The sequence below is a fragment of the Pristis pectinata genome, chromosome 1 (assembly GCF_009764475.1).
Source record: "Pristis pectinata isolate sPriPec2 chromosome 1, sPriPec2.1.pri, whole genome shotgun sequence".
Classification (NCBI taxonomy): Eukaryota; Metazoa; Chordata; class Chondrichthyes; order Rhinopristiformes; family Pristidae; genus Pristis; species Pristis pectinata.
In genome coordinates, this window is record NC_067405.1 from 85,913,327 (window position 1) to 85,941,126 (window position 27,800).

A 27,800-nucleotide genomic window follows, 5' to 3' on the forward strand; every position below is an offset into this window, starting at 1 on the left:
AGCAGTCCTTTATACTCTAGAAGTCCTTATACTCTAGCAGTCCTTTATACTCTAGCAGTCCCCCCCCCTATCAGTCCTTTATACTCTAGCAGTCCTTTAATACTCTAGCAGTCCTTTATACTCTAGCAGTCCTTTATACTCTAGCAGTCCTTTATACTCTAGCATTCCTTTATACTCTAGCAGATCCTTTATACCTAGCAGTCCTTTATACTCTAGCAGTCCTTTATACTCTAGCAGTCCTTTATACTCTAGCAGTCCTTTATACCTAGCAGTCCTTTATACTCTAGCAGTCCTTTATACTCTAGCAGTCCTTTATACTCTCGAGCAGTCCTTTATACTCTAGCAGTCCTTTATACTCTAGCAGTCCTTTATACTCTAGCAGTCCTTTATACTCTAGCAAGTCCTTTATACTCTAGCAGTCCTTTATACTCTAGCAGTCCTTTATACTCTAGCAGTCCTTTATACTCTAGCAGTCCTTTATACTCTAGCAGTCCTTTATACTCTAGCAGTCCTTTATACTCTAGCAGTCCTTTATACTCTAGCAGTCCTTTATACTCTAGCAGTCCTTTATCCCTCTAGCAGTCCTTTATACTCTAGCAGTCCTTTATACTCTAGCAGTCCTTTATACTCTAGCAGTCCTTTATACTCTAGCAGTCCTTTATACTCTAGCAGTCCTTTATACTCTAGCAGTCCTTATATACTCTAGCAGTCCTTTATACTCTAGCAGTCCTTTATACTCTAGCAGTCCTTTATACTCTAGCAGTCCTTTATACTCTAGCAGTCCTTTAATACTCTAGCAGTCCTTTATACTCTAGCAGTCCTTTATACTCTAGCAGTCCTTTATACTCTAGCAGTCCTTTATACTCTAGCAGTCCTTTATACTCTAGCAGTCCTTTATACTCTAGCAGTCCTTTATACTCTAGCAGTCCTTTATACTCTAGCAGTCCTTTATACTCTAGCAGTCCTTTATACTCTAGCAGTCCTTTATACTACTAGCAAGTCCTTTATTACTCTAGCAGTCCTTTATACTCTAGCAGTCCTTTACTACTCCTAGCCGTCCTTTATACTCTAGCAGTCCTTTATACTCTAGCAGTCCTTTATACTCTAGCAGTCCTTTATACTCTAGCAGTCCTTTATACTCTAGCAGTCACTTATACTCTAGCAGTCCTTTATACTCTAGCAGTCCTTTATACTCTAGCAGTCCTTTATACTCTAGCAGTCCTTTATACTCTAGCAGTCCTTTATACTCTAGCAGTCCTTTATACTCTAGCAGTCTTTATACTCTAGCAGTCCTTTATACTCTAGCAGTCCTTTATACTCTAGCAGTCCTTTATACTCTAGCAGTCCTTTATACTCTAGCAGTCCTTTATACTCTAGCAGTCCTTTATACTCTAGCAGTCCTTTAGTACTCTAGCAGTCCTTATACTCTAGCAGTCCTTTATACTCTAGCAGTCCTTTATACTCAAAGCAGTCCTTTATACTCTAGCAGTCCTTTATACTCTAGCAGTCCTTTATACTCTAGCAGTCCTTTATACTCTAGCAGTCCTTTATACTCTAGCAGTCCTTTATACTCTAGCAGTCCTTTATACTCTAGCAGTCCTTTATACTCTAGCAGTCCTTTATACTCTAGCAGTCCTTTATACTCTAGCAGTCCTTTATACTCTAGCAGTCCTTTATACTCTAGCAGTCCTTTATACTCTAGCAGTCCTTTATACTCTAGCAGTCCTTTATACTCTAGCAGTCCTTTATACTCTAGCAGTCCTTTATACTCTAGCAGTCCTTTATACTCTAGCAGTCCTTTATACTCTAGCAGTCCTTTATACTCTAGCAGTCCTTTATACTCTAGCAGTCCTTTATACTCTAGCAGTCCTTTATACTCTAGCAGTCCTTTATACTCTAGCAGTCCTTTATACTCTAGCAGTCCTTTATACTCTAGCAGTCCTTTATACTCTAGCAGTCCTTTATACTCTAGCAGTCCTTTATACTCTAGCAGTCCTTTATACTCTAGCAGTCCTTTATACTCTAGCAGTCCTTTATACTCTATCTTTATACTCTAGCAGTCCTTTATACTCTAGCAGTCCTTTATACTCTAGCAGGTCCTTTATACTCTAGCAGTCCTTTATACTCTAGCAGTCCCGTTATACTCTAGCAGTCCTTTATACTCTAGCAGTCCTTATACTCTAGCAGTCCTTTATACTCTAGCAGTCCTTTATACTCTAGGCAGTTCCTTTATACTCTAGCAGTCCTTTATACTCTAGCAGTCCTTTATACTCTAGCAGTCCTTTATACTCTAGCAGTCCTTTATACTCTAGGCAGTCCTTTATACTCTAGCAGTCCTTTATACTCTAGCAGTCCTTTTATACTCTAGCAGTCCTTTAATACTCATAGCAGCTCCTTTATACTCTAGCAGTCCTTTATACTCTAGCAGTCCTTTATACTCTAGCAGTCCTTTATACTCTAGCAGTCCTTTATACTCTAGCAGTCCTTTATACTCTAGCAGTCCTTTATACTCTAGCAGTCCTTTATACTCTAGCAGTCCTTTATACTCTAGCAGTCCTTATACTCTAGCAGTCCTTTATACTCTAGCAGTCCTTTATACTCTAGCAGTCCTTTATACTCTAGCAGTCCTTTATACTCTAGCAGTCCTTTATACTCTAGCAGTCCTTTATACTCTAGCAGTCCTTTATACTCTAGCAGTCCTTTATACTCTAGCAGTCCTTTATACAGAACTTAAGTGCCAGTTGGCAGTCTGGATATAACTGGAAATGCAACAAGTTGCTTCAGTATAAATGAGTGAGAGAAAGCTTTAAACGATTAGTATGGATTTTTGGACTACATCGTGTGTTCAGTGTTGGGAATATAGCTGCAAAAATCAAGACAACATTTGAGCAATAGGAGGAATTGAACTAATTTTATTTTATTGGTTTATGGGATGTGGCTGTGGCTGGCAAGGCAGTCATTTATTGTTCATCTTTGGTCAATTCAGGGGGAGTTAAGAGTCAAACACATTTAGTATATGCTTATTTTATAAGTGTCCCCAATATTTCCAACAGTGAGCAGATAAATGGTGATTTGAGCTAAATCTAGTGAATTGCAGGTAAAACACCAACTCACCACAAGCACACCATTGGTGAGGATCTCGTTTGGAGGTTCATCACTGCAAAAATAGAACAAGTTGATATTGTAGTGAGGAGTGAGTGCTGGCAGTAACCACCACCCAATGGACAATTCGCTTAGAAAGTTCCACGTCCCTGAAATACTGAGCCACCTTCCTCTGTGCTAGAGCTCCTCCTCCCCAGTAACAAAACTGCACAATGTTGAGGGGAGAGGTGGAATGGAGCAACAAACTTTGAGCACACAGCTCCCTCTAGAGACCCTGGAGGAGGTGACCTTAAGAAGACTTGTCAGGTCGTGGATGGTATGGAACCTTGGTGGAGGTGTACCTCATTCAGCCCCTTTGGCCTATTTCACCATTCAGCAAGATCACAACTGATCAGTGACCTAACTGCACACTACCTTTGCTCAATATGCATCACTAGTCACTAGAATGCTATCAGGTTTAATAATTGGTCTGATTATTAACTGCTGTTTGAGGAATAGTTGCATACTTCTATGAGATCTTTGAATATGAATACGTTTCCTCCATCATTGCCTCTAAAAAGCTGGGTCCTATTTGCCTTAAATCTTAGATCACCCAGAGAGCAGAACTGATTTCTTTCTACCTACCCTACCACTGAATTCCTCCAAAACTTCGATCACATCATCAATATCACTCTGAATTCTAGTCCGGGATCTTACTTTGTGCAATCTATCCTTGAATTTTAACACAAGAATGCAGGGAGTCCAATCCGCCCAAGTATAAATTCAACACCAGGTGAACATTTCGCTCCTGAGCTTCCGAGAACATATATGTATTCATTTTAACTCACTGCTTCTCCAAAAGCAATCAATGAAAAAACTGCGGATACTTCACAGCAGGGAAACAGTAATTCTTTCTCAAACAATGTCACCTCATCTTAAATGCTCAGTTGCAGAACGTAATCATCAATTTAATTCAAAGAATAAAATCCTAGAAGCTGGATTATGAATACATCTTCCCACACAGGTCCTCCCCAGGTTATGAATGGCCGACTAATGGACAACCCCATACATGTGAACGAGCATCTGGGAGACCAGCGGGATGGATTTGCCATCTGTTGTGAGGCTGCAGGCATCTTCTGCCAGGCGTGAACGGGGCATTTCCAAGTGCCTTCTCTCCCCACCTGTGCGCCACCCACCCCACTACCCCCCACCACCCCCAGCTGCAAGAATTAGGGGCTGGGTCCAGACAAGTAGAGGTGGGAGGGCAGAGCAGACTCACTTGCTCACTCACCGAGTCAGTGAGTGGCTGGCAGCTGCTCTTCCTATACCTGCTCACTCTCCCGTCACAGCTGTTTCTGTTAACCATTCCCACACACTGTTTTGGTTCATTTCCGACTCAAGAGCAATTTGGGTGCCAAGCAGTTCTCAGGAACGGTACCCTGTCGTAACATAGGGACTGTCTGTATTCATGTCGAGCAGAGCTGATCTAATCTCAGCCCATGTTACAAATGAGGAACCAGAATTAGTTTTAGCTTGTCTGGGCTAAAGCCAGGAATTTTGTTACTGATCACTGTCCAGTGGCTGCTATCAGTCAGTATATTATGGGGATATCAGCATTCCCAGATAATGGAGCACCTCTGAAATGGATCACTAGCTCCTGTGGTGGAACTCAATGTACTGAATTCCTTTGAGATGGAGCTGGACCAGTGTCTGGCTAGAACAAAGATAACATTACATTAAAAGTCTGTGTATAATTATTAGAGCCAGAATAATTTCCTACACTAATTTCAATCACCGAGCAGATGCTGGAGAGGAATTACCTAGATTCCTTTCCCCAAATTGGTCTGGGTCCACATCTGTTCTCTCCCTCTCCCCAGGTGGCAGTCAGAGGTAGTGTGTGTATTTATTACGGTACGCAGGTCAAATGGACCAGAGGCTCTTTTCCTGTTCGTTAACGTTTCTACACCAGAATTAAGACCAAACAAATGCACAGTTGTTGACTTCCGCCACTCGCTCACTAGTTGAATGGGGCACTGGATGGCTCTTCCTAAAATAGCTCCCTAACCAACATGAACACCTTAAAGGAAGAGGAGAATTAGAAAAAAGAATCTATTCACAAACCTAATTATAAAAATCAGAACAAATAAAAATAAAAATTAAGAAAATTGAAATAATTCCTCTCCTTGAGGTTGTGATTATATTAAGACCTTGACACCAAAACAGAAGTAGTGGGAAAAAGAATGTATTTTATAGTGACTCTCACTACCTCGACCCCTCTCCCTCCCCCCCAAAAACTGCAGTGCAGCCAATGATGCCATATACTTGGGGGGGGGGGGAGGGGTGGTCATTATTAATACCTGACATATTGGGAATGTGTTAACGAAAAGAGTGGAGAATCTCTGGAATTGTCTACCCTGGAGGGTTGTGAAGGGTTGACAACTGGAGATATTTAAAGAGGAGCTAGATAATTCTTTGAAAGGTCGGGGGGATTGAGGGCTATAGGAAACTGGCACAGAAGAGGAGATGAGGCTTGGGGTAGATCAGCCATGATCATATTGAATGGCAGGGCAGTCATGAGGGGCCAAGTGGTCTACTCTTGCTCCTATTTCCTTGTGTTCTTGTGCTTCATAAAATAAAGGTGAATCAATAGTTCAGATTCACTTGGAAAAGAAATGGAAAATGCTCAGAAATGCTGAGCAGGTCAGGAGCATCTGTGGGAAGAGAAACAGTTAACTTCTCAGGTTCAGGAAGGGTCCACAAGAGATTCACTGGGCTAATTCCAGGGATGAGATGGCTGTCCTATTACGGTTAAAAAACATTATCTTCCCTGATGAACGATCCCAGACCTGAGATGTTAATTGTTTCTCTTTCTACAGATAGTCCTTAATCTACTGAGTGTTCCAGACTTTTCTGTCCAACCACCTCCACCCCCACCACCCTCAAGACTTCCAGCATCTGCAGTTTTGCTGATTTTCAGATTCACTTGGTATGGAGGTTGGTGAATATGTGCGTGGGATTGACAAGGAGGTATGCTAAAGAAAAGGTGTAGGATGTCTTTCAGATTCTTGTAAAGTGCTAAAGGTTTCAATCTTCTCAATCATAAAAGTATGACTCATCATTTCTCATTAAATATGAACTCTGAAATAGAATCCGGTTAGAATGTTCTTTTCAGGATCTGGGCGTTGGTCTGTATTTATAATCCTTTCCTCGTTACCCTGTCAGTTAACTATGGGTCTTTGTTTTAAACCTAAACAGTCATGATATTTCCATGGTGGTATCACTTGGGGAATGAGGATGTTTACCCAATAATGATAATAACGTTAATATATACTGGTTAGCTCGATGAATTCCAGTGATTTGACTGTTAATCCAATGGATAAAATGTTTTAGAGTTGGGAATAAATTAGACTACAACTGGGGTGAGGGTGCTGGTGTCAGATGGGGACTAATCAAGCGGCATGTTCGGTGACATAGTGCTTATGCACCTGCTCTGATCTGGATGAATGGAGAGTATTTCATCAGACTCCTGAACTGAGGTTTACAGATGGCTCTTAGGAAGGGAACCCATCTCTGCCCGCTGCCATGGCCACTGTAATGCTGAGGCTAGTTCGATCAAGCTTCCAGTCATCGGTGATCCTCTAGGATGCTTGTGAAATTCCAAACCATTGAAGGCTAGAGAGTGAGAGCTGGACATTACTTAATTGGAAACAGTCTTTATCTGGCACACTATGCCAATTCAAGCCAGGCAGCACAGTGACACGGCTAGTGGAGCTGCTGCCTCACAGTGCCAGAGACCCGGGTTCAATTCTGACCTCTGGTGCCGTCCGTGTGGAATTTGCAATGTTCACCCTGTGACTGTGTGGATTTCCACTGGGTGCTCTGGTTTCCTCCCACATCCCAAAGAGATGCTGGTTGGTGGGTTAGTTTATTGGCCACTAAATTGCCCCTGGTGTGTAGGTGGGTGGTAGAATTTGAGGGAGTTGATGGGAATGTGGGGATAATAGGTTAAAGGGAAAGTTAATGAGGGAACGGGGTTGTTCCGAGAGCTGGCATGGACTTGATGGGCCGAAATGGCCTAACTCTATGCTGTATGGAAACGTGGAATGTGACACAGATGCTGCAGTGGGGCAATGGGCTGATTCAGGTGAGTTCTGAGAGAACCTGTAGAAACAGTAAGGAAGACACCTGTGTTTATGACTCCTGAGCTTAATGCTAATGGGCAAGTATTCACAACGCAGTTGAAGGTGGTTGGGTCATACATACTGCTTCAGGGAAACTGAAGAGTTGAGCCTGTGATGACTACCCTTTGGCAACCATGACCAACTACGCATCTGTTTCCAACTCTTAATCCCAGCATCCTGTCAGACCTGGGTCACTGACCGCCTTGAGGGCAGCCACTCTCACTTGTCATAAGATCCTGCATCCAAATTCAAGTTTATTGTCACAAACATACGCACCCAGGGTATAAATGCCATGAAAGTCAGCTTTTTGCAGCAGCAGCACGGTACAAACATGACAAACTTAACATAGACATAAATTAACCTAAATTATACATAACTTACACAACAAAAATAAACTAAAATAAAAGTAACAAAATTAGTGGAAGTTGAGAGAATAAAGAAGTATGGTCTGAGGTAGTGTTAGGGTTTTTCAGGTCAGTTCAAGAACCTGATGGCAGTGGGGAAGAAGCTGTTGCTGAACCTTGAGGTGTGGGTTGTCAGGCTCCTGTATGTTCTGCCACAAGAGCAATGATTGTGTTCACATCACAATCCTGGCTATGGCAAGGTTAGTGGTCAGTGACTTCAGTGGAACCTGCCTTGAGTGTCAGTAAGCAAATAACTGATGAGAAGATGTCACTTGATAGCATTGTTTAGAGTTACTAATGTGGTAATTGGCCTGATGTTATCTGTCCTACTGTTTATATACAGATTACATCCGGCCAATTATGTAACGGTCAGGTAGGTGCTAGCAGATGTACTGGAATAGTTTAGCTGGACAGTTGCCTAGTTGGGGTGTGCAGGTCTTCAGCACTTCAGCCAATCCACAGCCAATGACATTCAAAGTACCGGGACACTTAAAGGTACCACATGGTTACGCTACTGTCATTCACTATAATGGCTTTGGAAGCAAACACAATTTAAATGTGGGCATGCTGCAGCCTCCCAGACTTGACATTGAGTTTGCTAACTTTAGGAAATTCGTTCCTTTTTTCCAACTGTGTCAGAACTGGCCATTTCTGCCCGTCATCATTTTGGTTCAGTTCTTCTTTCTCTAATAGTACAGTCTGGCCTGTTGGGCATGTCCCACAGCCTTGTTATTAACAACATATTACAAAGATATAATGTGCCTGTAACTGCACCCATTACCCTATATGGACGCACCCTATCAGAGACCATAAAATATAGGAGCAAAATCAGGTCTTCAGTCTGCTCTGCCATTCAATCGTGGCTGATTTTTTTTAAAGCCCATTCTCCCGCTTGCTCCCTGTAACCCTTGACCCCCCCTTACCAATCAAGAACCTATCAATCTCTGCCTTAAATACACCCAAAGACATGGCCTCCACAACCCTCTGTGGCAATGAATTCCACAGATTCACCATCCTCTGGCTGAAGAAATTCCTCATCTCAGTTTCAAAGGGACGTCCCTTCTGAGGCTGTGTCCTCGGATCCTAGACTCTCCTACTAATGGAAACATCCTCTCCATGTCCACTCTATCCAGGCCTTTTGTCATCCAGTAGGTTTCAATAAGATCCCCCCCATCCTTATATCAGACATCCCCATTGTTCTAAACGTCCCTCCGCACCGTCCCTCCTACTGAAAACTAACTTGATTTTCTCTCTGCCAGTCCCAACAAGGTTCCATCACCACATTCCCCTCCCCTTTCAGCATTTTGAAGGGATCACTCCCTTCATGACACCTTGTTCCGTTCTTCTGACACCACCTAGTACTCCCCGTTGTATGGCACTCTCCCATGCAACCATAGGAGATGCATCACCTGTCCTTTCACCTCTTTCTTCCCTCCATCCAGGGACTGAAACAATCTTTCTGGATGAAGCAGCGATTCACTTGTACTTCTTCCAATCTAATGTGCGGCACTCGGTGTGCACTGTGACCTCCTCAACACTGGAGAAACCAAACATAGATTGGGTGACTGCCTGGCAGAGCACTTGTGCCAGTCCACAGGAGTGACCCTGAGCTCCCTGCTATTTTAATTCACCATCCCCCTCAGTCTCTCTCTGACCTCTGAGGTGTGGACTCCTGCAGTGTTGCAAGCTTGAGAAACAACACATCCTCTTCCCTCTGGGTGGTCTGCAGGCCTCAATAACAAATTCGCCATTTTTAGATAACTCACTCCTTCTGTTTGCATCAGGACTGGCTATTCTTGCCTGCCATTCTTTTTCTTTCATTTGTATATTCTTGGACAAAGGAACTTAACGCCTCTTTAGCGGCCACATTTTTCCCTTTGTTACCCTCTCCCATTTTCTCTGCAACCTGGACTAACTTGTTTCTCTCTTTCTCAGTTCTGATCAAGGGTCCCAGACCTGAAACTTTAACTGTTTCTCTTTCCACAGATGCCACAAAAACCTGCTGTTTTTCCTGCATTTTCTGTTTTTATTTCATATTGTTTTTCTCTCTTTCCCAGTACCGATGACGGGTCCCAGACTTGGAACATTAACTATTTTTCTTTCTACAGACACTGCCTGATCTGCTGAGTATTTCCAGCATTTTACATAGAACAGAACAGCACAGGAATAGGCCATTCAGCCCACGATGTTGTGCAAACTAATTAAGCTAATGATGCCTCTTAAACGCCTCTATCGTATCTGTCTCCAGCTCCACCCCTGGCAGCGCATTCTAGGCACCCACCACTCTGTGTAAAAAAACTTGCCCCACACATTTCCTCTGAACTTTCCTCCCTCTCATCTTAAATGCAAACGCTCTAGTGTTAGACATTTTGACCCTGGGAAAAAGATACTGGCTGTCTACCTATGCCTCAAATTTATAAACTTCCATCAGCCCTCAGCCTCCGCCACACCAGAGAAAACAATCCTAGTTTGTTCAACCTCTCTTTATAGCACATGCTCTCTAATCCAAGCAGCATCCTGGGAAACCTCTTCTGCACCCTCTCCATAGCCTTCACATCCTTCCTACAACAGAACGACTGGAATTTAATGCAATGCTCCAGATGTGGCCTAACCAGAGTTTTATTTTAATTTTATTTTAGATTTCCAGCATCTGCAGCTTTTTGATTTAATTTAAGTAACAGTCTATATAAGTGAATATTGTTTCTACATTCAAGTCCTCTGAAACATAATGTTGAAACTCACGATTTTTCCAAATGAAACTCCAGTTGCAGTTGCTGGTCATCCTGAAACGAACAGGTTAGATATGAGATTCTTCTACCCAGTTATTAACTTCCTCCTTCAATCCTGCATTCAGAACAACTACAGATGTCAATCTTCTATGTTGCTTTAAAAGAAACTTAAAACATTTCTGGAACCCGAGTTTAAAATCAACTCGCACCAAAAGAATAATGAGATGAAATAAGATAGGATTTCCCACTGTCTGTCACAAATGACCTTTGCTGGGAAGTACTGTCGTCAGATGAACAGGGAACCTCAATGACCATGTGTTAAAGTTTGAATAGTTCACTAACTGACCAGTTGGAAATCCTGAATACTCAGCATCTGCGCACCAGGTAATATTTTTGCCACAATCCCTTCTGCCTCGCTGGATCCTGGTTCCCTGCTTCCCTTCCCACTTGTTGGGTCCCAGTTCCCATGTTCCCCTCCTCACTCGCTGGGGCCCCGGTTCTCATTCTTCTCTTTAAAATTACCAGGGTCACGGTTCCCACACTCCATTTAAACTTACTGGGTTCAATGGGAAAGTTATTATCCTACTGCGTAATGTCTAAAAGGAAGTGAATTAAAACTGCGTGGGGACAGATGGGGAGTAACATCCAATAGTTCGGAAAATCTACTGACCCAGCACCATCGTAGTCCGAGTGTGCAGATAATCAGATTAACGGAGTTTCCACCAGGATGTCGCCTGTGTCGTGTTGTATGGAGTGTGGTGTGCCCGTGGAGGGCTGCAGTTATGAGGAAACATTGGACAGACTGTGTTAATTCTCACTGGAACGTAGGAGGCTGAAGGGTGACCTTACCGAGGTTTATAAAATTATAGGGTCAGAATCTTTTTCCCAGTTCTGGAACAAGAGAGCACAGGGTTAAGGTGAGAGAGGAATGGTTTAAAGGAGATCTGAGGGGTAAGTTTTTCCACACAGAGGGTGGTGAATATCTGTAATGAGCTGCCAGAGGAGGTAGTAGAGACAAATACAATTACAAAGGCACCTGGACAGGTGCTTGGATAGAAAGGGCGCAGAGGGATACAGGCCTAATGTGGGTGAATGGGATTAGTGTAGTTAGGCATCATGGTTGGTGTGGATGAGGTGGGCTGAAAGGGCCCGTTCCTGTGTTGTACAATTCTACGACTTTATAATTCTATAGTTTTACTGCAGTTATCCCACACCCCACCTGGGCAAAGTTAAACAGCCTACTTGCTGGTTGAAAAGTGTATATATATGGACATTAGACAAGCAGCTGAACATTCCTGGCTGTACTTATACCCTCACCATCCCTCTCCGCAGTTCAAAAGTAGATAGTTCCACGCACATGCAATGCTACTTTTCAATGATGCAAGAGTGGCCATAAACCATCCATTCTTGAGAAACAGTATCCCATCAACTGTGAATTGTTTTAGGGAAAGTGAGACAAGAGCCCAAAAAATATTGTTGCATTTTATCACGAAAGAATCTGCACTTACACAGAACAACACCTCTCCACTCCATTAAGGGAATCTTATAGCCAATTTAGATGGACTGTAGCTAACCTAGTTGAGCTATATGGCTATGGACTCTTTGTGAAAACACCACCTTCACTGCAACCTGCATAATGCATCTCTCAACAAGCCGAAGCATTCATTATTTTCCTCAGTATGTTTACAAAAAGGACAGCTGGCCCTGTGAAATTATCACATCAAGTCGAGAATGCACCTTCAGGTCTATGGTAGTGTTCAAACTCTGGCCAGGTTCAATTTTTCCAACGTCAAAAACTACTGACGATAGATGTTTAGTCATCTTAACATTTTCGGTGTAGATGGAGAGCTCCAGTATATTCTAAAAAGAGAGGGAGAGGAAAAAATTGTTTCACTAACAGAACCAAAAATGAACCATCCCAAAATACCAGGAGAGCACCAGGTAAATAGGTTACCGGTTGCTTTATTTCCCACATATCCACCCCAAGCATTGCAAAACATATGGTGCATAGCTCTGAATAAAGCCTCCTAAATGTAAAACACCACTTAAATACTGACACACAAAATGCCAGAAAAACTCAGCAAGTCGGGCACAACATTGTGGGCTGAAGGGCCTGTACTGTGCTGTAATGTTCTGTGTTAATGAAAAATGCAGGAAAGTCAGCATCTGTGGAAGGAGAAATAGTTAATGTTTCACCAGACCTGAGAAAGAGAGGTGTCAGTCTGGGTTGCAGCAAAATGTGGATGAAACCAAGGGAACTTCTCTGACAGAGTGAACATGGGATAGATGGGATAAGGTACTACAGTTGTGTAATTTGTGGCAGATCCACCGGGGGATCTGCTCTCTCCTCCTCCCCCACACCTGCCTATCAGTGTCTCTTACCTGCATCTACCTATCACCACTTTGTGTCCACCCCACCTCCCCTCTTTTTGTCCAACTATCACTGCTCTGCTTTTCCCTCCTATATATTGGGCTTCCCCTTTTCCTATCTTCAGTCCTGAAGAAGGATCCTGACCCGAAATGTTGACTGCCTGCTTTTCTCCACGGATGCTGCCTGGCCTGCTGAGTTCCTCCAGCATCATCATGTTTTTCATCCAGGTTCCAGCATCTGCATTCCTTTGTTTCTCTATGAAAAACAGCTAACTGGAATGAGTCAAGGTATCAAGGACATTGGAAGTAGACAAAACAAATGTCTTTGTTGCTGCCATGTAGTGGAAGGAAAGGAGGCTGCCACTTCCTGAGACTGTTCTTGCGACTACCATTTTGTGAACTGGTTCTTGCTCAGGAATGGCTGGATCAAAGGAATTGAAAGTGGACACAATGAGGCCCCTACCGATAACCTGCTACACCAGAGACAGTGTTCTTTTGGAAGGCATGAACTGCAGATTTATGGAAGGGCAGTTTGTGTCTGTGAAATGAAGTAACCTGAGCCCAGTGTCTGTCCCATGCTGGCTGTAATTAGTTTGAATGGATCTGACTTGGGGAGTAACAAAGAAAGTGATCAGAAGCAAGGGAATGACTTGGGAGAAGATCAGAACCAATGGAATCAAAGCATAATGGTGCAGAAGTGATAAAAGAATAAGAATGAAGGATTTCCGATGTAGGGTAGCAAGAACTCTACATCGCAAGACTAACTGTTGCAAGGAAGACACCCATGCCTGGGGCAGGGAGAAGGAGGATTAATCATTTGCCCAGTGGGAGATCTCCTATTTTGGTGTTATGAGTTAATTGGCCAGGGTCAACATAATTGTGAGTACTGGTACAAAAAGGAACAGTAGCATTCAGGAACTTATTGACCAGGGGTCAACATAATTTATGTGGATATTTGCATAGATACAGTGAAGTGTGAGTTTTGAATTAAGTTTGTGTGGTAATTTACTTAATCTAAATCAGTTTGACTGAGGTAAGGGTCAACAGACTATTACACAGAGGGGAAAAGAGAGAAAGGAAAGGCAGGTGGAAATGGCTCTTATATAGATGGAAAGGAAGAGCATGTTATCTAAAGTTAGAAAATTCAGTGTTAAGTCCAGAAGGCTGCAGGGTGCCCAGATGGAAGATGAGACGTTGTTCCTCAAGCTTGCCTTGGATCTCGCTGTAACAGAGGGGCTTTTGATTTTCAATACCTAAATACTGTAAATACCTAAATAAGTAATTGGAAACGGTGCAACCCATAGTTATTCAAAATGTTAGAAGAACTATGTTATTATATCAGCCTGTTCCTTTCAAAGTAGATATTCAGAGACATTAGTGCCAGATTTTGAGGGGGGCAGTTGTGTGCTGATGTGAACCGTATACAGTAAGGAAACCTGGGCACAGAGAATGTGATACTAATTACCACGTATGTTATATTGATGTACAGCTCTTATGAAGTGTAACAGGGGCAAGATCAATGAAGAATCCTGGATGCTGTGCTTCTTGACAGCAAGATGGAAGCAAACTATCAGTTCACTTTTGCTCTGTAATGCACATTAGTTGGGTGCTGTTCAGAAGAGAAGAAAATTAGTAATCTCATCCTTCCCAAAAAAACCACAAATCTATTACCTGTTTAACAAAAAAAGCCCCATCATAGTGAAAATCAAATTCTGGCAGTCTGACACAGAACACAGCTGATTTTGTTAATTTCTGCACAAGATGTGCAGCACTAACAGGCCGTTTGGCCCCAGCAGTCCATGCTGGCTTTAATGCTCCACTGGAGTCTCCTTCTCCTCTAAACCTATCAGTGTAACCCTCCATTACTGTATCCCTCACATGCTGGTCCAGTCTCCTCTTAAACACATCTGTGCTGTTCACCTCAACCAATCCTTCATCTCAACCAATCCTTGTGTCAGCTCTTCGGGTAAAGGACTTTCCTCCTGAACTCCTACTGAATTTCCTTCTGCCTAGCCTCTGGTTAAGCTCCTCTCCACAGATGGAAAGATTTCCACTCTAACAAAACCGTGTGAACTTTACCACAGCATGTTGTTAAGTATGTGGCTAGGGTGAAGACTTGGCACCAAAACCCATCTCATGAGAAAGTAAGGAGGCATGGGATCCAAGGGGACATTGCAGTGTGGATCCAGAACTGGCTGGCCCACAGAAGGCAAAGAGTGGCTGTTGAAAGGTCGTATTCTGCATGGAGGTCAGTGACCAGTGGTGTACCTCAGGGATCTGTTCTGGGACCCTTACTCTTTTTGATTTTTATAAACAACCTGGATGAGGAAGTGGAGGGATGGGTTAGTAAGTTTGCAGATGACACAAAGGTTGGATGTGTTGTGGGTTGTATAGAGGGCTGTAAGAGGTTACAGCGGGACATAGATAGGATGCAAAGTTGGGCTGAGAAGTGGCAGATGCAGTTCAACCCAGATAAGTGTGAAGTGATTCATTTTGGTAGGTCAAATATGATGGTAGAATATAGTCTTAATGGTAGGACTCTTGGCAGTGTGGAGGATCAGAGTGATCTTGGGGTCTGAGTCCATAGGACGCTCAAAGCAGCTGCACAGGTTGACTCTGTGGTTAAGAAGGCATATGGTGTATTGTCCTTCATCAATCGGGGAATTGAATTTAGGAGCCGAGAGGTATTGTTGTAGCTATATAGGACCCTGGTCAGACCCCACTTGGAGTATTGTGCTCAGCTCTGATCGCCTCACTACAGGAAGGATGTGGAAGCCATAGAAAGGGTGCAGAGGAGATTTACAAGGATGCTGCCTGGAATGCAGGGCATGCCTTATGAAAGCAGGTTGAGGGAACTTGGCCTTTTCTCCTTGGAGCGACGGAGGATGAGAGGGGACCTGATAGAGGTGTATAAGATGATGAGAGGTATTGATCAGGTGGATAGTCAGAGGCTTTTCCCCAGGGCTGAAATGGTGGCCACAAGAGGACATAGGTTTAAGGTGCTGGGGAGTAGGTATAGAGGAGATGTCAGGGGTAAGTTTTTTACTCAGAGAGTGGTGAGTGCGTGGAATGGGCTGCCGGCAACGGTGGTGGAGGCGGATACGATAAGGTCTTTTAAGATACTGTTGGATAGGTACATGGAGCTGAGAAAAATAGAGGGCTATGGGTAAGCCTAGTAATTTCTAGGGTAGGGACATGTTCGGCAGAGCTTTGTGGGCCGAAGGGTCTGAATTGTGCTGTAGGTTTTTCTATGTTTCTTTCTAGGTTTCTTTCTATGTTTCTATAACTTGTCCATCAACTTCACAAGTCTTAATCAGTACATTTCAAATCAATTGCAGTGTTTCCCAAACCTTTAGATTAAATCTATTACACCAGTAGATGAAGCATTCAGTAAAAGCAAATGGCACATAGAAAATATCGTGCACCAATGCCCCCAAACAGATGTGCCCGGGACTGTTATTCTTTGTTGAACTGCTGCTCTCACTGGTTCTCCCTCTGTGCCCTCCGCTCTACCCTCTCTGCCATGCGCCGACACCTTCTGGCCCTCTCTCTTTCTCTTCCACAGCTCCGGGCCTCCCTCTCCCAAGATGTGCCTGGGACCATTATACTTCGTTGTCTTCTACAAACCCACTGACACCCACAGCTACCTTGATTACAGTTCCTCTCGCCTTGTCTCTTGCAAGGACGCCATCCTTTTCAATTTCTCCACTTTCACTGCATCTGCTCCCACGATGAGGCTTCCCACTCCAGGACGTCAGAGATGTCCAACTTCTCTACTAACCTTGGCTTCCCCCCTACTGTGGTCAACAGAGTTCACACCCGCATCTCTGCCATTTCCCGCACCTCTGCTCTCACTCCCACCCCTCCCAGACCCAACAGGGATAGGGTCTCCCTTGTCCTCACATTTCATCCGACCAGCCCACATATCCAACACATCATTCTCCACCACTTCCACCATCTCCAACTAGACCCCACCACCAAGCATATCTTCCCCTCCCCACTCCTTTCAGCCTTTTGTAGGGACCACTTCCTCCACAACTCCCTAGTTCACTCCCCGCTCCCCATCCATCCCGCTCCCAGCCCCGGGGACTTTCCACTGCCCCTGCCACAGATGTAATACTTGCCCCTACACCACCTCCATCACCTCCATCCAGGGATCCAAACAGTCCTTTCAAGTAAGGCAGGAATTTATCTGCACTTGCCCTAATATCATCTACTGCATTCAGTGCTCCAAGTGTGGCGTCCTCTACATTGGTGAGACCAAACGCAGACTAGGTGACCATTTCGTAGAACACCTGCGCTCTATCTGTAACTGCGATCTGCATCTCCCCTTTGCCAGTCACTTCAATTCCCCCTCCCACCATCACTGATACGTCAGTCCTCGGCCTCCTCCACTGCCGGGAGAAGTCCAAATGCAAACTGGAGGAACAACACCTCATTTTCCACCTTGGGACCTTACAGCCTAATGGCATGAACATCGAATTCTCCCACTTTAAGTAAACCAACACCCCTCCCCCCCCCATCTCCTTGCCTCTCCTCTTCTTTTCTTCCCTTTCCTAGCCTTTCTCTCCTTGCCATTTTTTTGCTCTCTCCTTTTCCTTTCCTCCCCTCCTCCCATGCTGCCTACCTCCATACCTTTGACCCATCCCCCAGTGGATCTGCTCTCCCCTCCTCCCCCGCACCTGCCTATCACTATCTATCTATCTATCTATCTATCACCACCTTGTGCCCACCCTGCCTCCCCTCTTTTGTGCACCTATCACTGCTCTGTTCCCCCCCCCCCCCATATATTGGGCTTCCCCTTTTCCTATCTTCAGTCCTGAAGAAGGGTCCTGACCCGAAATGCTGACTGTCTGTTTTTCTCCACGGATGCTGCCTGGCCTGCTGAGTTCCTCCCACATCTTGTTGTTTTTCCTTCCAAAAGTAAACTTGCCTCTAGATGAAATGGCCCTCCAAAACTGGGTTCATCTATAGTTTACCTCATTGTAAAACAACAGCTATCTTCAAATAAGGAATGTCTTCTGAAAAAAGGCTATGGGGATCTGAGGGATAGTCAGCATCATATTGGAGGGAAAGAGGAACTTCCAAGTGAAGTCAGTTATGTTCAGGCCTTACATGTGGTACAATGTCCTTACAAGGCAATATAATGTAAAGAATTAAGGAGAGGTGAGCAAGTTAGAAACATGAAAGGGACATGGGCACTCCACACCCCCTACAACGTGATTCGGGCACTCCACACCCGCTACAACCTGACACGGGCACTCCACATGCCCTACAATGTGACACAGGCACTCCACACCCTCTACAATCCAACATGGCACTCCACACCCTCTACAATGTGACGTGGCACTCCACACCCTCTACAATGTGACGTGGCACTCCACACCCTCTACAGCATAACACAACATGGATTCTGCACAACCTGAGCATGGCAGGGTGACATTGGTTGAATCCTCCAAAGTCATTGCGACAGAGTAACCCCTAAATTTGCCTATAGAATTGGTGTTTCCTTTCCTAACTGGGAGAATAGGTATTAAAAATGTGCCAGCATTATTTTGTGAGTGATCTGTGGCATGGTCTGTGATGTTCCACACTGCAGCAGACAGCCTTCCCCGGCTTACCTTTATAATACTCTGGATCTTGTAATTGAAGGTTTCATTCCACTGTAGGTCATTGATGCTTTTTGTTTTGTAATCAACCACAGATGCAGTGGGCAGATGTAAAGAAACATAACAATCAGCTGCCGTCACTGTGAAGAGTCAGAAGGATGACCCAATCAAAACAATTTTCAATATCTCGTTCAGGAATCAAACAGCATGGCAGTATAAGACAATCTTTGTCTCTGCTTGTCCTGTGTTGAAATAAAGACCAATTCAGAACTATCAAAAGCATCAAGGAGCTGCACTCTATGATGCTTCAAAGACAGACTTTTGTTTGAAGCTCATAAGTCCTTAATGTTGCAACCTGTCTTACCGTTTTCCGCTTACTATTTAAGCCTGCTGACTTGGACAGGTGGGGCAATGGCTTCATTTTATCACTGACTACATTTCATAGCATCAAGGAGCCCAGGAATCCATTTGGCCCAATGTAAGATAAAAAATATCCTACAGGACCAAGTCACCTTGGGTATATTTACAAATCAAACCAATTTACACTGAGATTCTGAAACCAGTCAGTGATGAAGTTTGGGAGCATTAATCATTCCAATTTCAATATCCACAGCATCCAATCAGCAATCCTCACTTATCCCCTCCCATCTGCAGCTTCCATGTATATGTTTGGGAACACTGAATGTTCCTGTTGCTTTTTGACTTGTTTCATCTTTTCAGCATCTGATGATGGCGAACCTTGTTCCACCACAGATGATCTGTATCACAGATGATCTGTGGTCCTAAACTCCCTATCTGTAGAAAGGACGTGACCATACTTTTAACAAAAGTGAAACACAAAGAAAAATGCAAGACAAATTGCACTGCCTTGGTGAATTTTACCTGGTTTGTTAAGATGTGCATGAAGTTGCTAAATCCAAATATGAGCGATTCAAGTCTGCAGGAGTCTTAGGGCACGAGCAAGTACCAATTGAGCATAAAACTCCAGGTCTTGTTTATTCTCAGCATGTAGCCAGTTCTGGCAATAATTATTTCACTGTTTATCCCTAAGAAGGTGGCAAGAATCTTTCATAAGCTCCTGTTGTTTATGTGTTGATAGTGCTCCCTTATCCTAAGGGTTGTTCCCTTATCCATGATATTGACCCACAAGGATAAGGGAACAATGTGTCTCTGGCACAGAGTCCGGCCCTGTGGCTCAGAAGAGTAGGGAAGGAGAGAGGAGGGCAGTAGTGATATGGGACTCTATAGTTAGGTGGGCAGACAAGCGATTCTGTGGACACAGGAAAGAAACTCGGAAGGTAGTTTGCCTCCCAGGTGCCAGGGTCCGGGATGTTTCAGATCGCGTCCAAGATATCCTGAAGGGGGAGGGAGAACAGCCAGAGGTCGTGCTACATATAGGTACCAACAACATAGGTAGGTAAAGGAATGAGGTCCTGAAAAAAGACTATAGAGAATTAGGAAGGAAGGTTGAGAAGCAGGACCTCAAAGGTAGTAATTTCCGGAATACTGCCTGTGCTAAGCGACAGTGGGTATTGGAACAGAATGAGGAGGAGGTTAAATGCGTGGCTGAGGGTTTGGAGTAAGGAGCAGGGATTCAGATTTCTGGATCATTGGAGCCTCTTTTGGGGCAGGTATGACCTGTTCAAAGAGGACGGGTTGCACTTGAATCCCAGGGGGACCAATATCCTGGCGGGGAGGTTTGCTAAGGCTACTGGGGAGAGTTTAAACTAGAATTGTTGGGGGGTGGGATCCGAACTGGAGACACTGGGGGAGAGGTGCTTGGCTCTCAAATAGAGAAAGCCAATAGTAGGTACGAGAGGGAGGACAGGCAGGTGATAGAGAAGGGACATGCTCAGACAGGTTTGAGATGTGTCTATTTTAACGCAAGGAGTATTGTGAACAAGGCGGATGAGCTTAGAGCTTGGATCAATACTTGGAGCTATGTGTGGTGGCCATTACAGAGACTTGGATGGCTCAGGGACTGGAATGGTTGCTTCAAGTGCCGGGTTTTAGATGTTTCAGAAAGGACAGGGAGGGAGGCAAAAGAGGTGGGGGAGCGGCACTGTTGATCAGAGATAGTGTCACGGCTGCAGAAAAGGTGGACGTCATGGAGGGACTGTCTACGGAGTCTCTGTGGGTGGAGGTTAGGAACAGGAAGGGGTCGATAACTTTACTGGGTGTTTTTTATAGGCTGCCCAATAGTAACAGGGATATTGAGGAGCAGATAGGCAAGCAGATCCTAGAAAGGTGTGAGAATAACAGAGTTGTTGTGATGGGAGATTTTAACTTCCCAAACATCGATTGGCATCTCCAGACAGTGAGGGGTTTGGATGGGGTGGAGTTTGTTAAGTGTGTTCAGGAAGGATTCTTGACACAATATGTAGATAGGCCTACAAGAGGAGAGGCTGTGCTTGATTTGCTATTGGGAAATGAACTGGTCAGGTGTCAGATCTCTCAGTGGGTGAACATTTTAGTGATAGTGATCATAATTCTATCTCCTTTACGTTAGCACTGGAGAGAGATAGGAACAGACAGACTAGAAAGGCGTTTACTTGGAGTAAAGGGAATTATGAGGCTCTCAGGCAGGAAATTGGAAGATTAAATTGGGAACAGATGTTCTCAGGGAAAAGTACGGAAGAAATGTGGCAAATATTCAGGGGATATTTGTGTGGAGTTCTGCATAGGCATGTTCCAATGAGACAGGGGAGTCACGAGAGGATACAGGAACCGTGGTGTACAAAGGCTATAATAAATCTAGTCAAAAGGAAAAGAAATTCTTACAAAAGGTACAGAGAGCTAGGTAATGTTAGAGATCTGGAAGAGTATAAGGCTAATAGGAAGGAGCTTAAGAAGAGTTAATAGGAGAGCCAGAAGGGGGCATGAGAAGGCCTTGGCAGGCAGGATTAAGGAAAACCCCAAGGCATTCTACAAGTATGTGAAAGGATAGGACCTATCAAGTGCAGCAGTGGGAAAGTGTGTATGGACCCGGAAGAAATAGCGGAGGTACTTAATGAATACTTTACGTCAGTATTCACTACGGAAAAAGGTCTGGGGGACCGTAGTGGGGACTTGCAGCGGGCTGAAAAGCTGGAGCATGTAGATATTAGGAAAAAGTAGGTGCTGAAACTTTTGGAAAGCATCAAGTTGGATAACTCGCCGGGACCAGATGAGATGTACCCCAGGCTGCTGTGGGAGGTGAGGGAGGAGATTGCAGAGCCTTTGACGATGATCTTTGCATTGTTGATGGAGATGGGAAAGGTTCCGGAAGATTGCAGTGTTGCGGATGTTATTCCTTTATTCAAGAAAGGGAGTAGGGATAGCCCAGGGAATTATAGACCAGTGAGTCTTACCTCAGTGGTTGGTAAGATGATGGAGAAGATCCTGAGAGGCAGGATTTATGAACATTTGGAGAGGTATAATATGATTAGGAATAGTCAGCATGGCTTTGTCAAGGGCAGGTCCTGCCTTATGAGCCTGATTGAATTCTTTGAGGATGTGACTAAACACATCGATGAAGGGAGAGCAGTAGATGTAGTGTATATGGATTTCAGCAAGGCGTTTGATAAGGTACCCCCCATGCAAGGCTTATTGAGAAAGTAAGGAGGCATAGGATCCAAGGGGACATTGCAGTGTGGATCCAGAACTGGCTGGCCAACAGAAGGCAAAGAGTGGTTGTTGAAGGGTCGTATTCTGAGTGGAGGGCGGTGACCAGTGGTGTACCTCAGGGATCTGTACTGGGACCCTTGCTCTTTGTGATTTTTATAAACAATCCTGAGGAGGAAGTGGAGGGATGGGTTAGTAAGTTTGCGGATGACACAAAGGTTGGGGGTGTTGAGGGTAGTTTGGAGGGCTGTCAGAGGTTACAGAGGACATAGATAGGATGCAAAGTTGGGCTGAGAAGTGGCAGATGCAGTTCAACCCAGATAAGTGTGAAGTGATAAATTTTGGTAGGTCAAATATGATGGTAGAATATAGTCTTAATGGTAGGACTCTTGGCAGTGTGGAGGATCAGAGGGATCTTGGGGTCTGAGTCCATAGGACGCTCAAAGCGGCTGTGCAGGTTGACTCTGTGGTTTAGAAGGCATATGGTGTATTGTCCTTCATCAATCGGGGAATTGAATTTAGGTGCTGAGAGGTATTGTTGCAGCTATATAGGTCCCTGGTCAGACCCCACTTGGAGTACTGTGCTCAGTTCTGGTCACCTCACTACAGGAAGGATGTGGAAGCCATAGAAAGGGTGCAGAGGAGATTTACAAGGATGCTGCCTGGAATGCGGAGCATGCCTTATGAAAACAGGTTGAGGGAACTCGGCCTTTTCTCCTTGGAGAGACAGAGGATGAGGGGGGACCTGATAGAGGTATATAAGATGATGAGAGGTATTGATTGGGTAGATATTCAGAGGCTTTTCCCCAGGGCTGAAATGGTGGCCACAAGAGGACATAGGTTTAAGGTACTGGGGAATAGGTATAGAGGAGATGTCAGGGGTAAGTTTTTTTACTCAGAGAGTGGTGAGTGCGTGGAATGGGCTGCTGGCAATGGTGGTGGAGGCAGATACGATAGGGTCTTTTAAGAGACTTTTGGATAGGTACATGGAGCTGAGAAAAATAGAGGGCTATGGGTAAGCCTTGTAATTTCTAGGGTAGGGACATGTTTGGCACAGCTTTGTGGGCAGAAGGGCCTGAATTGTGCTGTAGTTTTTCTATGCTTTAAGATATGGTGCCTTTATAGTCAAATGAGCCCAAAGGAAAGTTACCGAATATAATTTGACAATGAGCCCCAAGAGGAGATTTTGTACATGTGAGCAAACACTTGATCAAAGACCTAGGCTTGAAGAAATATCTGGTGGTGGAGTGATTTCCAGAGCTTTGGGCTGAGGCAGCTGAAGCAAGGACACCAATGGAGAAACATTGATAACTGAGACTGCAAGAGTCAAGAGTTCAAGGTTGGAGGAGGTTAGAGAGATGGGAAGGCAAGTTGGTGGAGGGATTTGAAACAAAAAGAGGTACCGTCAATCAGAATCTAAATGGTGAGTAGGTGTGGCTTATTATTCAAGCAGAAGAGTTTTGAAGGAGGCAAAGTTCACAGACGGTGCAAAGTGGGACATCACACTGGAATATTTGACACTGGAGGTAACAAAAAACAAACAGGATTTCCACTGCAGATGAGTTGAGATAGAGTAGGAAAGGAGTAATATTATGGAGATGCAGGTCTTGTGATGGAGAGGAGATATTGCTAGGTACTGCTGTACTGCTGATACGGACAGTGCAGATGAACTTCTGGTCAATAGTAATTCCCAAGTGACAATGGTGGAGGGCAACAGTGGTTGAGACTTCAGGAGGAGATGGACAGGCATTTGATTTTTCTGATTTATTTTTTTGCTGCAGGTAATCCTTCTGCGGTCCACATACGTTAGACTACTGTTTATTGACTACAGCTCTGCCTTCAATACAATAATTCCAAGCAAGCTTGTCACCAAACTCCGAGACCTAGGACTCAACACCTCCCTCTGTAACTGGATCCTTGACTTTCTAACAAACAGACCGCAATCAGTGAGGATAGGCAGCAATTCCTCCGGCACGATTATTCTCAACACTGGTGCCCCACAAGGTTGCGTCCTCAGCCCTCTACTCTACTCCCTATACACTCATGACTGTGTGGCCAGATTCTGCTCTAACTCCATCTACAAGTTTGCAGATGATACTACCGTTGTAGGCCATATCTGAAATAGCGATGAGTCGGAGTACAGGAAGGAGATAGAGAGCTTAGTGGAATGGTGTCATGACAACAACCTTTCCCTCAATGTCAACAAAACAAAAGAGCTGGTCTTTGACTTCAGGAAAGGGGGCGGTGTACATGCACCTGTCTACATCAGTGGTGCTGAGCTCGAGAGAGTTGAGAGCTTCAAGTTCCTAGGTGTGAACATCACCAACAGCCTGTCCTGGTCAGATCACGTAGACGTCACAGCCAAGAAAGCTCACCAGTGCCTCTACTTCCTCAGGAGGCTAAAGAAATTTGGTTTGTCCCCTTTGACTCTCACCAACTTTTACCGATGCAACATTGAAAGCATCCTATCTGGATGCATCACAGCTTGGTACGGCAACTGCTCTGCCCAGGACCGCAAGAAGCTGCAGAGAGTTGTGGACATAGCCCAGTGCATCACGGGCACCAGTCTCCCCTCCTTGGACTCTGTCTTTACCTCTTGTTGTCTTGGTGTAGCAGCCAGCATAATCAAAGACCCCACCCGGGACATTCTCTCTTCTCTCCTCTTTCATCGGGTAGAAGATACAGGAGCCTGAGGGCACGTACCACCATACTTAAGGACAGCTTCTACCCCACTGTGATAAGACTATTGAACAGTTCCCTTATACAATGAGATGGACTATGACCTATGACCTCACGATCTACCTTGTTGTGACCTTGCACCTTATTGCACTGCACTTTCTCTGTAGCTGTGACACTTTACTCTGTACTGTTATTGTTTTTACCTGTACTACATCAATGCACTCTGTACTAACTCAATGTAACTGCAGTGTGTAATGAATTGACTGTCCGATCGGTTTGTAAGACAAGCTTTTCACTGTACCTCGGTACAGGTGACAATAATAAACCAACACCAATACCAATGTTACAAGCTGGTTGTCAGCACAAGCCTAAGGGATTCTTGATCTTACTGTAGTTGGACTGCGACATCATCAGGGAATCTGGTCACAGCAGGGACTGCTCTGGGGACTGAAACATTACCCTGCAGCATTAAGTTCTCTATAGACAATGGACCTAGATACCACTGGGAATTTAAGATAGAGGGATATATGGGAGGAAGGGGTTAGATAGTCTTAGGAGTGGTTTGAAGGTCGACACAACATGGTGGGCCGAAGGGCCTGTATTGTTCTATGGAAGGAGATTCACTGTGGGAAGCTAACCTCATTCTCACTTCTGTGAGCTTAGCGTCAGAAGAAAATAGGAGCAGGAGTTGGCCATCTGCCTCCTCAAGCCTGCTCCACCATTCAATATGATTGTGGCTGACCTGCCACAGGCCTCATCTCTGCTGTGCCAGTTCCACAGAGCCCCGAATTCTCCAATTTTACAAAATTTATCTACCTCTTCTTTAAATGCCTTAAATGATCTAGCCTCCACAATCCACTAGGGTTAAGAATGACAGAAGTTCACCACCCTCTGTGAGAGGTTCCCACACACCTCAGTTTTAAATTACCACTCCCTGATCATCTAACAGTGTTCCCTTGCTTGAGACTCTCTCATTAATGGAAGCATCTCAACACCTACGCTGTCATGCCTCCTTAGGACTTATATTTTTCAATAAGATCACCCCTAATTCTTCTAAACTCCAAAGAATACAAATCTATTTATTTTTAGCCGATCATAATAGGACAATCCTCTTGTCCCTGGAATCTCATTGCGACTGTCTCCAATTCTAGTACATCCTTTTTTAAATAAGGGGAATAAAATTGTACAATTCTGTACAATTGTAACAATACTTCTCTATTTCTAAACTCCAATCCCCTTGTAATAAAGGCCAATATGCTATTTGCCACCTTAATCACTTGCTTTGTCAGATGGCACTTTCTGCTCCTGTGTTAGCTATTCGCTATTTACAAATTTATCTTTTGTCACAAACCAGCAACAAAAGAAACACACTGAGCATGATTCAGTGTTAAAAACTATTTTATTAATCACTACTTATGATAATACGTAAAATAAAAGTTAAAATGTTAGTATGTTAGAATTCAAAAATGTTAAACCTCGAACGTTAACCCCAAAACTAAACTCTTCGTGTGTGTGTGTGTGTGACAAAGTCCAAAACTCCCAGTTCCTGAATGGTTCTTAAAGTTCAGTTCCGCAAGCCATAAGGTGAAACATGAGCAAGGGCTTCTTCAACAACCACCGTTGTCTGAAGATAAGATGTAGATGTAGAAAAACATAGAGAGAGTACATACGAAATCCAAATGTTCCACGATGGAACCCAAACGACACTTCAGTGTTTACTCGGTAGTGACTTCCTCACCCCGAAAAGCATCCGAACCGTGGTCGTCCACACACAAATACCTGTTTCCTTCTACAGGTCAGCAACAAAGTGAACTCCACCGGATTACTTCCAACTTCCATACATGGATTTCAGTGGCAAACACAGTTATTGTTTCTCATCCATCGATAGAGAAAAACAAGCAGGCTGGTGTCTCTCTCCCTTCTCTCTCTCTCTTCTTCTTCTTCTAACTTCTTCAACCACGTCATTACGTCCTTTATCTTCTATTGACGTAAGCACGCCCCACACACACATACACACACACTCTCTATCTTAAAGGGACTTTCACTGAGTCCATAACACTTAAAATGGCTACACTTGTTCCACATTGAGCAGAGTACTCAAGGGAAAAATGAGCATGCTTTATGGCTAAAGCAGTTATGGATAAATTAGATGGACTCCAAGTATGGAACTGTCTCAAAGGATGAGCAGAAAGTAACAAATTTATATCTATATATTGTATCTCCAGCCACTGTGGGTGCTGGTGATCAGTGAATCAGCAGGTATTGATGTAGTTGTGCATGCCCTCATTATACATACAAAAAATCTATCATTTAAAGTACAACACAAAATCTCTAAAAGAATCACTGTTTTCATTAGAACCTCCAATAGTTAACAGCAACATGATTACTTACAGAAATCTTCTGTGACAATATGCCTTCCCTGTAGAATTTTCACTGTTAAATTATAGAAAGGTTCGTGCTCCTTCTGAAAAGGAAAGCTGAGTTTAACTCCCAAACTCATGGCACAGAAGTGAAATCCAATCAATGGAACAAGTTAAAGTGAAAATGAATGTATCCGCACGCCATACCATCAATTTCAAAAGACTTATTCACTCTCAGTTCACAGAACTACTTCCAACAATATACATTTGTTGTGCTTCTGGGTTAATCAATGAATGAATAGGACCTGGATGTGTTTTGTCTGGAATTCCTGATGCATTTACCAACCAAATAGATGTCCAGGAATTAAATCAGTGCTATTCAATGATAAAGGGCCACAGTCATATTGCCAGAGTTTCAACTAAATGCTGAAAGTAGAAAATACCTAATGCAATACAGATAAATAAACTTCCACTGGTTTTCTTAATTAACAAAGCATAACTCAGTGTAAAATTTTGAAGTTTCTCCCTTCCGTCTAATTTTGGTGTAAGAAATGCTGCATATCTTAGTGCAGCTTCTAGGTTTTTGTCCAACGATGTCTGCTGAGAATAGGTTATCAGCCTCACCCGACTCCCCATGTAGAGGAGTCTTTGCCATGATGTACCACTTTGGAGAACTTCAAGTGGCCTGGAGCAGTTATATTAATTAATTGAGCCGTCGAAGATGACAAATTATTTCCATAATTTATCTGCTGTTGACATTGCAACTACATACTTTGCATTGTTG

General features: G+C 43.9%; 1 protein-coding gene across 1 annotated transcript in view; it reads right to left on the reverse strand.

Annotated features, from left to right (window-relative positions):
• Nucleotides 1-27,156, reverse strand: part of LOC127568860 (cytosolic phospholipase A2 zeta-like) — a 70,312-nt gene extending 43,156 nt beyond the window's left edge. The window contains exons 1-3 of the mRNA XM_052013120.1: nucleotides 27,048-27,156; nucleotides 18,387-18,514; nucleotides 12,133-12,255 (exon numbers count right to left, since the gene is read on the reverse strand). Coding sequence (XP_051869080.1) covers nucleotides 12,133-12,255; nucleotides 18,387-18,514; nucleotides 27,048-27,156 — 360 coding nt within the window. The remainder of the gene's footprint in view (nucleotides 1-12,132; nucleotides 12,256-18,386; nucleotides 18,515-27,047) is intronic.
• Between the last annotated feature and the right edge of the window lie 644 nt (nucleotides 27,157-27,800).